The sequence below is a fragment of the Leucopleurus acutus genome (assembly GCF_964270905.1).
Source record: "Leucopleurus acutus genome assembly, chromosome: 12".
NCBI lineage: Eukaryota > Metazoa > Chordata > Mammalia > Artiodactyla > Delphinidae > Leucopleurus > Leucopleurus acutus.
Genome location: NC_139154.1, coordinates 63,193,663 through 63,209,072, shown reverse-complemented (window position 1 = coordinate 63,209,072; position 15,410 = coordinate 63,193,663). Strand labels below are relative to the sequence as shown.

The 15,410-nt window shown below is 36.6% G+C and overlaps 1 protein-coding gene across 4 annotated transcripts in view; it reads left to right on the top strand.

Annotated features, from left to right (window-relative positions):
• The window catches only part of PREPL (prolyl endopeptidase like), a 54,092-nt gene that overhangs the window by 208 nt on the left and 38,474 nt on the right, over positions 1 to 15,410 (top strand). The window contains exon 2 of one of the 4 annotated variants that reach the window (XM_082851887.1): positions 1,622 to 1,721. The exons of 1 other annotated variant lie outside the window; for it this stretch is intronic. Coding sequence is in view for 2 of the 3 variants with exons in the window: in XM_082851885.1 (XP_082708011.1) it covers positions 1,503 to 1,721 (219 nt within the window). In the remaining variant the exon portion in view is untranslated. Of the gene's footprint in view, positions 1 to 116; positions 1,722 to 15,410 lie in introns of those variants that run through there. 2 more of the 4 variants (XM_082851885.1, XM_082851884.1) reach the window with 2 other exon arrangements.

The window sequence follows — 15,410 nt, the reverse complement described above, 5'->3', positions numbered from 1 at the left end:
CGATGTCCCTTCACTGCGTGGCACATGGTACCGCTCCCTCTCACACTCAGATGCACAGGGAAAACGAACGGTTTCTCCCAGGAACACCCATTCGCCTACCCTACCCCTATCCCCAGCCTTGCCTACTGTCTTCTCCCAGTGGGTGAAAGATGGATGGATGGAGGCTGCGGGCACGGATGTAGTGGTTTGGGTCCTTTATTTTATTTTCTTTTATTTTACTTTGCTTTTGCTGGTGTCAACTGCACATCCCCTATACCCACTCCCCCGTTATTTTGCTGCGAATAGGAAGAGGTTAAGAGGGGTAGGGGCGTCGTAGCGGATCCGAGCTGTGGTAAAGCTGACGCACTATTGTATAATACCTTTGATACCGAGGAGCAATTTATGGAAGACTTCCATGATGACATTCAATAGTGTGCAACATACCTAGATTTTTCCTGCCCTAAAAATAGTAGCCACCGTTTATTGAGTGGTTACTACGTGCCAGACATTTCATTAAGATTTTAACATAAATTGTTTCATTCTTAGAATAGCTATTTCATAGAGTAAGTGGGATCATTATCTCTGTTTTGCAGATGATGAAACTAAGCACAGGTGGTAAGTGCAGGAATGAAGACCTGAACCCAGGTTTCTCTGAGTTAACTACTTACTAGCTTTACTTACCTTGATAGGTTAATAAGCACCAGCTTCCTAACAGAAAACAGGTGGCGTCACATTTCATGTGTGCCTCCTGAAGTGTTTCTTGTTTTTTTCAACTAAAGAGCTAAACACCTTTTTGACATTAAAGTCCAGTTGTTGTTATGTCCAGATAGACTTATTGCTCTACTATTACTGTTCAGGTGACCTGGGGTAGTTGCTTAAACCTTCCTGAGCCACAGTTTGCTCACCTGTAAGGCCAACATCATAATAGCTACTCTATCAGGTCCCTATGAAGTTTAAATTAAATGAAGTATATAAAAGCATGTGGCACGAAGCAAACACTCAATAAATACTAATCCCTTCTCCTCTACCTTTATTAAGTAATTGGACTTTTCCAGTTTATCCTCCACATACAAACCAAAGATAAATTATGAATTATGTGAAATCAAAGCCGTTTTGCCTTTAAAAGCCCTCAGAGTTCCTGAGATGCCTCCATTAAGTCTATGTATTTATTTGCAAATTTTTATTTTGTTTTTTTGTTTTCTGTTTGTTTGTTTTAGTTTGCCCATGTGTGTACCAGAATCAGTGCTGTTTGAGCCTGACAGGATTGACTTTACAAATGAGACATTTATGTCACATCTGCCAAGAAGTGTGATTTAAATTTAACTTTTACAAGTTTTCAGATACTTTGAGTTATCAGCTGTCTGCGGTTATTTGTAACTGGAGGGCTACACAGCCCCAAAGGGGAGGGATAAGAACTGCAGATCTTAGATGCTCTAAGAACCCACTACTATATAATCATTCCTATGAAAATCATTCATGTGCTGGCAGCCCCAAAGGGAGCATAAACCAGGGACTTTGATATCATGCAGCAGAAGAGCAAATTATTTCTCCAGGCTTTGAAGTATAGTATTCCTCACCTTGGGAAATGCATGCAGAAACAGCACGTGAATCACTGTAACTTCGCTGATCATTATTACAATAGAATAAAATTGAAAAAATATCACCTAACCAAGTGTCTGCAGAATAAACCCAGGATATCAGAGTTAGCAAGAAACATCCCAAGTCGGAACTTCTCATGTAAGGTATGGACTGTTTAAGTTAACCTATGTGTAGGCCTTTAAGATTAATTTTAGTTTAAAAATAAAGAATGGGTTGGATATCAGTTACTAATTTTCTCAGTAATTCTGGTTTGATTTTTTAAATATTCAGGCTTAATTGTAGTCTCATATATATGTATAAAAGAATATATACATATATATTTATAGAGCTCTAATGTAATATATAAAACTGTAGATTTATAAAAAATGATTCACCTTAAGAACTCCTTATTGTGCCTGCCAGTGCAATTCAAAGTATAATTTGGCTTTCTAAAATTCTTAGACTAACATAATAGCTCTTAATAAAAATCTAATAATATGCTGATTGTTTTATGAATCCCAAATTAGGAAACTTCAGTAAAGACCATGTAATTGTGTTACTTCTCTGTTAAAAAAAAAAAACAACGAAAAAGCGATTTGCATTTTATACCACTTGTGTCCTTCAGGAAGATGCTTTCAGACCATTGTACTCTGGCCCCAAGCATGGGGCATGACCTCAACTTTGAGGACCTGTTGCTCTTGTATGTAGAATGACCACATATCCTGGGTTGCCTCCGACAGTCTCAGTCTACACATATTTTCCCTATGTTATTATTAATAGTGTCCCCTTTCCTCTCAGAAGTATCTTGCTTAGGATAGTAAATTATATGTGCATCCTAATTATTTGAGATTAAGCTATTTATGCTGCTCTTTGACACCCCTCCCCTACCTCATACTTGCTATGTTCCTTAGATTCCTTAAATTGTGTTTAGGGGTGATATTCTTGCAATATTTAACGTATTTTGTTATTTTAATATCTTAATTTCTGGTTTTAATTGTTTTGTTACATACTAATATTTTTAGTCTGTTTTGGCTTATTTTTTATTGTAGTGAAATATAGGTAACAAAATTTTCCACTTTAACCATTTTTAAGTGTATAATTCAGTGGCATTAATTACATCACAGTGTTGTACAGCTGTTACAACTATTTGCAAAACCCTGTCCTCACCTGAAAAAAATACCCATTAAGCAAGAACTCCCCACTGCTGCTTTCCTGAGCCCTTGGAAACCTTTAATCTGCTTTCTGTCTCTATGAATTTCCCTATTCTAGAGAATTCATATAAGTGGAATTATATAATATCCTTTTGTGTTTGGCTTATTTCACTTAGCATAATGTTTTCAAGGTTCATTCGTATTGTAGCATATCTGGGAAATTTGTTCCTTTTAGTGGCTGAATGATATTCCATTATATGTATATACACATTTTGTTTATCCATTCATCTCTTGACAGACACTTGAGCAGCTTCATCTGTTTAGAAAAATGATATTTTTAATATTATCTTCAATTCTTCTGGTTTTTAATTTAATTTTTGCTCTTTTCGTAGCTCATACTTATTTGTTATGGGGAGTTTGGGGGGAGTTTTGTTGTTTGCTTTCAACTTTATCTGTTAGTCCTAGAATTTTACTCTTTACACTTAAGTCATTCTAATTTTTCTTTTTATAGCATCTTAGTTTAGCACTTTCTGTACTCAAATTTTTTATGTCTTTTATTTCACTTTTATTTCTGTGTGTGTGTATTTGCACACGGGTCCTACTTTAGAAAGATAAACTTTAAAATTTTACCTATTGGACACATTTTAGCATTTAGATCTTTTTACTTTGAATTGTGTTTAGAACACTTTGTCATCTTGTACTTTTATCTTAAGTCTTAGTTTATAAATAGTAGGCAGAAATTACCATCAGAGTGACAGCTGTGAGATTAGCTCACACCCTGTGCAGGAGTTGGACTATTTTTTCCCTCCATTTGTCCCTGAAGCAACTTTTCAGTTCTCTTTCATGGAATCCTGTCACCTGGAAGCTTTAACCTGATTCAGTGACTCCAAGAAAAGGAGCTTTATTAATAATTCTTTCACCTGGTAGTGGTCCTGCTTTCACATGTCATATATCAACCATTCCTTCTGTGAGAAATGATATGATATAAAAACTGTGGTCTCTGTCCTTTACGATCACTGGGACCTGAGGAAGCTGTGAAGAGACCTGTAGTCAAGAATGCACATTTAAGTAAACATCCAGTCAGTTCCAACTTTGTCCACTCCTATGGGAATAACAAATTAGAAAAAGTAATTAGTGCCTGTAGACAAATTAAAATATATTTACTTAAAGACTTAGAAGTTATCTAAAGAGTAAGAGAGGGCAGCCTGTGTAATATCATAGAAATGCCAGAAAGCAAGAGATCTAGCCATCACTTGTGTCTGTGAACTACTCAGGACTCATCTTTCTGACTGGAAATAGAGAGGGGAGTTTCAACTTGGTGTTCTCTAAAAGTCCTCCAAATGCTAAAATTTCGTGATTTTATATCTCTACCTTGTTACCTTACCAACAAATTGCCATCTATACATTTGGGACTCTAGTACCAACTTCTGCAGTCAGGCTGTGTATCAGAAATCCTGGGGAACTTTTTAGAAATGCAAGTCCCTGGATCTCACCCCACATGTGCTGGATCAGAATCTCTAATGGCTGAGGCCTAGGGATCTCTTTTTTTGTTTTGTTTTAAGTTCCTCAACTAATTCTGAAATTCTCAGTCTGCCAGTGACAGTGGACCTGCATTTAGGAACTAGACACATTTGTGATCAAACGTTGGTGACCTAAACCTCACTGAATTCATTTAGTTCTGAAGTTCTTACTGGCAGATACTTTGACTTTCCATTTTACATTAGCCACATGGCAAGAGGAACTTATTCCATTACGCTCATGCACCAGCTAGTAATATTCAAAGACTAGCATCAAACCAGATACCACATTTCTTTATCTTTTACATCATCCTATTCTGCTCTGCCTACAAAAATAATTCCTAAAATCTTTGATCATGATAAATTGAATGATATACAAAAGGAAAACCAAGTAAGGAAAAGAAAATGTTTAAACATTTGTTCATTGACTCTCTGCAATATAGATTAGCAGTTCTTACAGTAGTTTCTAAGGTAGATAGGTTGACAGATACCTCCTTCACTGGCACTGGTGATCTATGATTTGTGGGATCACTGGTTCTAACAGGTTCAAAACATCATCAGGAAAGCCAGAAAGAAAAGAAAAATTGTACTCTCACAATAGTTTTTTTTTTTTAATAATAGTTCATGAAGTGGGACAGCATTGTAGCTACCACTTCTTTTTTAATTTATTTTTTTATACAGCAGGTTCTTATTAGTCATCCATTTTATATACATCAGTGTATACATGTCAATCCCAATCTCCCAATTCATCACACCACCCCCTCCCACCCCCACCACTTTCCCCCCTTGGTGTCCATACGTTTGTTCTCTACATCTGTGTCTCAATTTCTGCTCTGCAAACCAGTTCATCTGTACCATTTTCTAGGTTCCACATATATGCGTTAATATACAATATTTGTTTTTCTCTTTCTGACTTGTTTCATTCTGTATGACAGTCTCTAGATGAGTCCACGTCTCTACAAATGACCCAATTTCGTTCCTTTATATGGCTGAGTAATATTCCATTGTATATATGTACAACATCTTTATCCATTCATCTTTCGATGGGCATTTAGGTTGTGTCCATGATCCGGCTATTGTAAATAGTGCTGCAGTGAACATTGGGGTGTATGTGTCTTTTTGAATTATGGTTTTCTCTGGGTATATGCCCAGTAGTGGGATTGCTGGGTCATATGGTAATTCTATTTTTAGTTTTTTAAGGAACCTCCATACTGTTCTCTATAGTAGTTGTATCAATTTACATTCCCACCAACAGTGCAAGAGGGATCCCTTTCTCAACACCCTCTCCAGCATTTGTTGTTTGTAGATTTTCTGATGATACGCATTCTAACCAGTGTGAGGTGATACCTCCTTGTAGTTTTGATTTGCATTTCTCTATTAGTGATGTTGAGCAACTTTTCATGTGCTTCTTGGCCATCTGTATGTCTTCTTTGGAGAAATGTCTATTTAGGTCTTCTGCCCATTTTTGATTGGGTTTTTTTTTTAATATTGAGCTGGATGAGCTGTTTATATATTTTGGAGATTAATCCTTTGTCTGTTGATGCATTTGCAAATATTTTCTCCCATTCTGAGGGTTGTCTTTTCGTCTTGTTTATGGTTTCCTTTGCTGTGCGAAAGCTTTGAATTTTCACTAGGTCCCATTTGTTTACTTTTGTTTCTATTTCCATTACTGTAGGAGGTGGATCAAAAAAGACCTTGCTGTGATTTATGTCAAAGAGTGTTCTTCCTATGTTTTCCTCTAAGAGTTTTATAGTGCCTGGTCTTACATTTAGGTCTCTTATCAATTTTGAGTTTATTTTTGTGTATGGTGTTAGGGAGTGTTCTAATTTCATTCTTTTACATGGAGCTGTCCAGTTTTCCCAGCGCCACTTTTTTAAGAGACTGTCTTTTCTCCATTGTATATCCTTGCCTCCTTTGTCATAGATTAGTTGACCATAGGCGTGTGGGTTTATCTCTGGGCTTTCTATTCTGTTCCATTGATCTATATTTCTGTTTTTGTGTCAGTACCATATTGTCTTGATTACTGTAACTTTGTAGTATAGTCTGAAGTCAGGGAGTCTGATTCCTCCAGCTCCGTTTGTTTCCCTCAAGACTGCTTTGGCTATTTGGGGTCTTTTGTGTCTCCATACAAATTTTAAGATTTTTTGTTTTAGTTCTGTAAAAAAAATGCCATTGGTAATTTGATAGGGATTGCATTGAATGTGTAGATTGCTTTGGGTAGTATAGTCATTTTCACAATATTGATTCTCCCAACCAAGAACATGGGCTATCTCTCCATCTGTTGGTATCATCTTTAATTTCTTTCATCAGTGTCTTATAGTTTTCTGCATAAAGGTCTTTTGTCTCCCTAGGTAGGTTTTTTCCTAGGTATTTTATTCTTTTTGTTGCAGTGGTAAATGGGAGTGTTTCCTTAATTTCTCTTTCAGATTTTTCATCATTAGTGTATAGGAATGCAAGAGATTTCTGTACATTAATTTTGTATCCTGCAACTTTACCAAATTCATTGATTAGCTCTAGTAGTTTTCTGGTGGCATCTTTAGGATCCTCTATGTATAGTATCATATCGTCTGCAAACAGTGACAGTTTTACTCTTTTCCCAATTTGCATTCCTTTTATTTCTTTTTCTACTCTGGTTGCCGTGGCTAGGACTTCCAAAACTATGTTGAATAATAGTGGTGAGAGTGGACATCCTTGTCTTGTTCCTGATCTTGGAGGAAATGCTTTCAGTTTTTCTCCATTGAGAAAGATGTTTGCTGTGGGTTTGTCATATATGACCTTTATTTTGTTGAGGTAGTTTCCCTCTATGCCCACTTTCTGGACAGTTTTTATAATAAATGGGTGTTGAATTTTGTCAAAAGCTTTTTCTCCATCTGTTGAGATGATCATATGGTTTTTCTTCTTCAATTTGTTAATATGGCGTATCACATTGATTGATTTGCGTATATTGAAGACTTCTTGCATCCCTGGGATAAATCCCACTTGATCATGGTGTATGATCCTTTTAGTGTGTTGTTGGATTCTGTTTGCTAGTATTTTGTTGAGGATTTTTGCATCTATATTCATCAGTGATATTGGTCTGTAATTTTCTTTTTTTGTAGTATCTTTGTCTGGTTTTGGTATCAGAGTGATGGTGGCCTCGTAGAATGAGTTTGGGAGTGTTCCTTCCTCCACAATTTTTTGGAAGAGTTTGAGAAGGATGGGTGTTAGCTCTCCTCTAAATGTTTGATAGAATTCAGCTGTGAAGCCATCTGGTCCTGGACTTTTGTTATGTGGGAAGATTTTTAATCACAGTTTCAACTTCATTACTTGTGATTGGTCTGTTCATATTTTCTATTTCTTCCTGGTTCAGTCTTGGAAGGTTATACGTTTGTAAGAATTTGTCCATTTTTTCCAGGTTGTCCATTTTACTGGCATAGCGTTGCTTGTAGTAATCTCTAAGGATGCTTTGTAAATTTGTGGTGTCTGTTGTAACTTCTCCTTTTCATTTCTAATTTTATTGATTTGAGTCCTCTCCCTCTTTTTCTTGATGAGTCTGGCGAGTGGTTTATCAATTTTGTTTATCTTCCTAATGAACCAGCTTTTACTTTTATTGATCTTTGCTACTGTTTCCTTCATTTCTTTTTCATTTATTTCTGCTCTGATCTTTATGATTTCTTTCCTTCTGCTAACTTTCGGTTTTGTTTGTTCCTGTTTCTCTAGTTCGTATAGGTGTAAGGTTAGATTGTTTATTTAACATTTTTCTTGTTTCTTGAGGTAGGCTTGTATAGCTGTAAACTTCCCTCTTAGAACTGCTTTTGCTGCAACCATAGGTTTTGGATCATCGTGTTTTCATTGTCATTTGTCACTCGGTATTTTTTGATTTCCTCTTTGACTTCTTTGGTGATCTCTTGGTTATTTATTAACGTATTGTTTAGCCTCCATGTGTTTGTGTTTTTTTCCTTCTAATTCATTTCTAATCTTATAGCGTTGTGGTCAGAAAAGATGCTTGATATGATTTCAGTTTTCTTAAGTTTACTGTGGCTTGATTTGTGATCCAAGATGTGATCTATCCTGGAGAATGTTCCATGCACAGTTGAGAAGAAAGTGTAATCTGCTGGTTTTGGGTGGTATGTCCTATAAACATCAATTAAATTTATCTGGTCTGTTGTGTCATTTAAAGCTTGTGTTTCCTTATTAATTTTTTGTTGGTTCATCTGTCCATTGGTGTAAGTGAGGTGTTAAAGTCCCCTGCTATTATTGTGTTACTGTCAATTTCCTCTTTTAGAGCTGTTAGTAGTTGCCTTGTATATTGAGGTGCTCCTATGTTGGGTGCATGTATATTTATAATTGGTATATCTTCCTCTTGGATTGATCCATTGACCATTATGTAGTATCCTTCCTTGTCTCTTGTAACATTCTTTATTTTAAAGTCTATTTTATCTGATATGAGTATTGTTACTCCAGCTTTCGTTTGATTTGCATTTGCATGGAATATCTTTTTCCATCCCCTCACTTTCAGTCTGTGTGTGTCCCTAGGTCTGAAGTGGGTGTCTTGTAGACAGCATATATATGGGTCTTGTATTTGTATCTATTCAGCAAGCCTGTGTCTTTTGGTTGGAGCATTTAATCCATTCACGTTTAAGGTAATTATCGATATGTATGTTCCTATGACCATTTTCTTAATTGTTTTGGGTTTGTTTTTGTAGGTCCTTTTCTTCTCTTGTGTTTCCCACTTAGAGGAGTTCCTTTAGCATTTGTTGTATAGCTGGTTTGGTGGTGCTGAATTCTCTTAGCTTTTGCTTGTCTGTAAAGCTTTTGATTTCTCCATCGAATCTGAATGAGATCCTTGCTGGTAGAGTAATCTTGGTGGTAGGTTCTTCCCTTTCATCACTTTAAGTATATCATGCCACTCCCTTCTGGCTTGTAGAATTTCTGCTGAGAATCAGCTGTTAACCTTATGGTAGTTCCCTTGTATGTTATTTGTTGTTTTTCCCTTGCTGCTTTCAGTAATTTTTCTTTGTCTTTAATTTTTGCCAATTTGATTACTATGTGTCTCGGCATGTTTCTCCTTGGGTTTATCCTGTATGGGACTCTCTGCGCTTCCTGGACTTGGGTGGCTGTTTCCTTTCCCACGTTAAGGAAGTTTTCGACCATAATGTTTCCAAATATTTTCTTGCGTCTTTTCTCTCTTTTTCTTTTCCTTCTGGGACCCCTATAATGCGAATGTCGTTGCGTTTAATGTTGTCCCAGAGGTCTCTTAGGCTGTCTTCATTTCTTTTCATTCTTTTTTCTTTATTCTGTTCTGCAGCAGTGAATTCCACCATTCTGTCTTCCAGGTCACTTATCCGTTCTTCTGCCTCACTTATTCTGCTATTGATTCCTTCTAGTGTGTTTTTCATTTCAGTTATGGTATTCTTCATCTCTGTTTGTTTTTTCTTGAATTCTTCTAGATCTTTATTAAACACTTCTTGCATCTTCTCAACCTTTGCCTCCATTCTTTTTCCAATGTCCTGGATCATCTTCACTGTCATTATTTTGAATTCTCTTTCTGGAAGATTGCCTATCTCGGTTTTGTTTAGTTGTTTTTCCAGGGTTTTTTCTTGTTCCATCATCTGGTACATAGCCCTCTGCCTTTTCATCTTGTCTATCTTTCTGTGAATGTGGTTTTTGTTCCACAGGCTGCAGAATTGTATGTAGCTACCACTTCTTTATTTTTTGTTTTTTTTCTCCACTTTCCATTTACTCTTTAACCTGATGTAGTATGGCTCCCCTCCTCCATTAAAACCTCTGTCATTGTCACCAAAGATGTAATACATTTCAACCTAGTAGACACTTCCCTTTCCTCATCTCAGAGGTGCTCTCAGCAGATTTGACATGCTTGACCATTCCCTCCTTGAAACACTTTTGGCCTCTTGACTCCACGTTTTCCTGGTTTTTCTCCTACTTTACAAACCAAACCTCAATCTCCTTTTCTAACTTTGCTTCCATATAACTTCTCAACTGCGAAGTTTCTCAGGGCTTGGTCCTGGCGTTTTTTTCTCTCAATTTCTTCCTAAGTAATTTTTTCCATTCGCATGGACTTAGTACCATAGCAGTTATTATTTTCATCCCAGACTCACCTCTGTGCTGCACAGAATTAATCTCCAGTTGGACATCTTACTGACTTCTCAAACTGTCACAGTTGAACTTCAGCTCTCCCAGCCCTGACTCAGCTCCTCTTTATCTCATGGCTCTGTACTCAGTTGTTCAAGGCAGAACATGGGAAACATATTTTATTCCTTCTGTTCCTTTACCCTGCCATCACATCCATTAACAGTGCATACCAAACGAGCTTTGTGATTTTTACCGTGTCACTATACCACCTAGCCTATTATTTACTTAATTATTTTTGTTTAACCAACTTGTCTCATCCCAAGGAATAATAGTAAGTCACCAGTCTGATGTGCTAGCTATAGTCTTTCTAATTAAATATTCATATACTCCAAGTCATGTATACTATCATGTCTGACATGCTTTCAGAAACACATTGCATTAACCTCTAAAATGTATGGTGAATCTGTCCATATTTCTCCATCTATACCATCATCACTCACCTGGACAACTGGTGAAGCTACCTAACTAGGTTTCTTGCTTGCATCTTCCCTTCCAACACATTTTCATACATTTAGAAGAGTGATCTTAAAATATAAATTAAATCATGTCACTTTGTAGCTTAAAACCTTTCCAGAAGTTCTTAACACATAAACATAAACTCCATTTTCCTAGTCATGTTCCCCAAGACTCTGCAAGATCTATCCCCGATCTCATTTCTTGCCACTTTGCCCACATTCACTTTGGTCAAGCTACAACGGTCATCTCCTGGATCAAAGAACAGAACTCTTTCCCATCTATTTCAGGACCTTTACATACTAATCCCTAATCCCATTCACGCCTGCATGTCTAGTTCGTTTTCCTATTTTATGTCTTGATTAAATGTTACCTCCTGAGAAAGGCCATTTCTGACCATGGTAATCAAAGTAACTGAAGCTCATTTTTTACCTTAACCTTGTTTCCTTCTCACTACTTTACCACAGTTATTACTTCAGTGTCCTTTTTTGTTTTGTCTTTCCAGCTGAAATGTAAATTCCATAAGGGCAGGGTCCATGTCGTCAGTTCAATAATGCTTCCCTATTGTCTGAGACAGTGCATGACATAGTAGTAAATACTATTGAGTGAATGACTGTCCCCATAAATAGGGGCCTACATCTATTTTACAGAATGCCATTCTGTGGGTTTCAGTGTAATTCTTGAACCTAAGTCCCCAAATAAAGGATTGAGCTAGACAAAATAGAAAGAACTGAGAGTGTAGTTAAGGAAATACCAGGCATAGGGAGCAACATTTGTAAGAGCCCCACATCGAGAGAGGGCAATCCCTACAAGTACTGTAGCCAAAATGGTCAAAGATGAACCAGAAAAAGTAAGCAGGGGCCAGATCATGTATAGGCAGTTGTGTAAACCTTGTGAGAAATTTGAACTGCATCCTAAAAGCAATAGAAAGTCATTGAAAAATGTAGATGCAATCAGATTTGCATTTTAGAAGAATCCCTCTGACAGAATTGCAGAAAATAGATTGGAAGTAGGAAGCCTTGTCAGTAAGGTGAATGAAGATGAGAGCCTAAACTAAGGACATAGCCAGAAAAATGGAGAAAAGTGTAAGATTTGAGGGAGGATTGAAGAGATAGAATCAGTCAAACTTCACAGTTACAGTGATTACATTTTATTTGGGGCATTTTAGTAGAATAATAGAGAACATAGGGTGATAATCTCTGATCTATTCGGATTCTAAAATCCAGAAGTCCCTTACAAAAATATTTACTTATAAAAAAAAATATATTTACTTTTTTTTTTTTTTTTTTTTTTGGCAAAACCTGACCTAAACTGACACAAAGCTACTCTGATCTTTATTTATCCCACTTAGTAGAGTTCCCCAACCAGGGATTGAACCTGGGCCATGGGAGTGAAAGCACCAAGTCCTAACTGCTGAACCGCCAGGGAATTCCCTCTGATTTCTTACTGTATTTGATTGCAGGGTGATATCCCCCTTAACTGGGATAGACATCATGTTAACTTTTCAAAATCATAACATTTGAAAACACATGTGGATCATCTTTATGTTTCGAACAGACTTATTTCACAGTCACATGTATAGCCTTACCGTTACTCAGATGTTAAGGGTGAGGAAGGAGAAGGAGTAAATGTAACTCACTACTGATTTGGAGACTTTACTCATCAGCTGGATATATGAGTCTGGAAGTTGGGAAGAGTGGTCCATGTATATAGGTAGTGGTTGAAGCCATAAAAGGCATGACACTGTATTTACTTCTGTGCTACTTATTATTATTATATAATTATTATTATTTAAATTTTTTTCCTCTTTCCATTACATTGGTAAATCCCTGAAGACAAGAATTTTACAGTGTACATCTTTATATGCCCAACACGTAGCATTAATGACTGCCACATACTAGATAACCAGTAAATGTTTGTGGATGAGTTAATAGTTGAATGAATGATATTTTCTTTTCATGTAACCATAAATTTTACTGCTTGAAGAAAGACTAAAGAAATCATCTAATCTGAGCTTTCTTTAGGTCTTTGGTCTATTTTGAATTTATTTTTTGTACGTGCTATGAAGGGTCAGAGTTTGACTTCATTCTTTTGCTTGTGAATATCCACTTAGCCCAGCATCACTTGTTGAAAAGACTGTTCTTTTCCCATCGAATTTTCTTAGCACGCTTATCAAAAATCTACTGACCATAAATGTAAGGGTTTATTTCTGGACTGTTAGTTCTATCCTGTTGATCTGTATGTCTGTCCTTAGGCCAGTACTACACTCTTGATTGCCATAACATTCTAGTAAGTTTTGAAATCAGGAAATGTGTGAGTTCTTTCTTTACAAATGAAAAAACTAAAGTCACTGAGCCCAAGATAAAGTTTTAAAAAATTATAAAAATTAATGGAGTCAGAACCAAACCTCAGGTAACTTGATTCACATCACCTTTCTTTTAAATATCTTTAATTATAAGTCACTACAGATATATACAAAGAGAGAGAGAATACCATAGCAAATACCCATGTATCCACTACTCAGTGTGACTTTTTTCTTAACCAGAAAAGTTACAGATGTATTTGAAGATTCCTATGTACTTCCCTGATCACATTATCTTCCTTACCTCCCCATTGGTGATCATTGTCCTTACCCTCTTTCCATTCTTTTTTTTTTTTTTTTGAGGTTAAGAGGTCCTTAACCTCTTTCCATTCTTTTTTTTTTTTTTTTGTCTCACTGTTGTGGCCTCTCCCGTTGCGGAGCACAGCCTCTGGACGTGCAGGCTCAGCAGCCATGGCTCACGGGCCCAGCCGCTCCGCGGCATGTGGGATCTTCTCGGACCGGGGCACGAACCCATGTTCGCTGCATCGGCAGGCGGCATCTCAACCACTGCACCACCAGGGAAGCCCCATTCTATTTTTATGTAATTTGATAGCATATATATTTGTATCCACTGATCATATATAATATTGTTTTGCATGGTTTTTTTAGGTAAATAATGTACATACAATTGTATAACTTGCTTTGCTGTTCAACATTCTGATTTTGAGGTTCCACATTAATATATGTATCTGTCTCATTTTTTTACAACTGCTGCGTAATATTCTATGATATGCCACAATTAATCTGTTTTCTTTGGACAAGCATGTAGGTTGTTTCCAATTTCCAGACTTAGCCAAGAAAAAAACTGCAGAGCACAGTCTTGTATGTATCTCCTTATCCATGTGCGCTTGTCTTTCTCTAGAGTCTATATCTAGAATTGGAATTCCTAATTGTATTCACATCCTAATGTTTCTTGTTAAATTAATTTCTGAATTGATAGAACTATCTTACACTCAAGATAGAAAGGGATATATAAGAATCCTATCTCTATATCTTGAATAACATTTGATATTATCAGACCTTTTTGCCCTGCTGATGGGTAAATAGTATGTCATTATTGCTTAATTTTCATTGCCTTAATAATGAGGTTGAGCATCTCTTCATGTTTATTGACATCATTGGTTTTGTCTTCCTGAATTGCTTATTGATGATGTTTGACCATTTTTCCTATTGAGTTTGTCTTTTTCTTACTGATTCATAGGAGGTTTTTACATATCCTTTGTCTTTTATTTGTGCATAGATATCTTCTCTATATTTGTGCTCTTTTCACTTTGTTTATGATATCTTTTGTTAAATAAGTCTTTAAATTTTTATGTTTTGTGCTCTCTGTGTTTCATTCAATTCAGCAATTATTTGTTGAACACCTGCTATGCATCATTCTACCCATTGGGTATATAGCATTGAGCAAAGGAAACAAAGATACCTGCCTTCATGGAGCTTATCATTCTACTTCTAGGGATAGAGAAAGAATAAAAAAATATGTGAGTAAAATATAAAGTATGTCAGAGGCAATAAGTACAATGAAAAATAAAATAGGACAAGGAAATATTAGATAGGCCATGTTGGGATAGGGTGAACTGTGATTTTAGTGGAGTGGTCAAGGCAAGCCTAACTGAGATGACATTTGAGCAATAGCTTCAAGTAGGTGTTTGGGCATAGGGCACAGTAAGTTCTAAGAAAGTAAGGTGGGAGCAAGCCTAACATATTCAAGAAACATCAAAGAGGCCAGTGTGGCTCAGAGTAGGTGGTTGAGGGAGGAATGTAGTAGCAGATGAGGTCAGCAAGGTAATGAGGCAAGATCCTTTAGGCTCTTGCAGACCATTATAAGGATTTTTCCTCTTGAGTGAGATGGGAAAACCATTGGATGGGGTTTTGAGTGAAGGAGTGATATAATCTGACTTCAGGCTCACTCTAGTTCCTTTGTTGAAAATAGACTATGGAAGATAGAGGCAGAAACAGAGCATTTTGGCTATTGCAGTAATCCAAAGGAGAAACGATACTGGTACCACCAGCATAGTACAAGGTGAGAAGTGGTCAGATTCTAGATATATCTTGAAAGTAGAATTGACAAGGTTTGCAGATCACTTGATTGTGGCAAGAGAGAAAGACAAAGAAGACTAATACTTTCAAGCATGAGGAGCTTGGAAAGAGTTATTTATGAAAATAGGAAAGATTGCCTACAGAACAGGAGATTTTTGTGGGGAGAGGGAACATGGGGAAGTTGGATGTTCAGTTTTG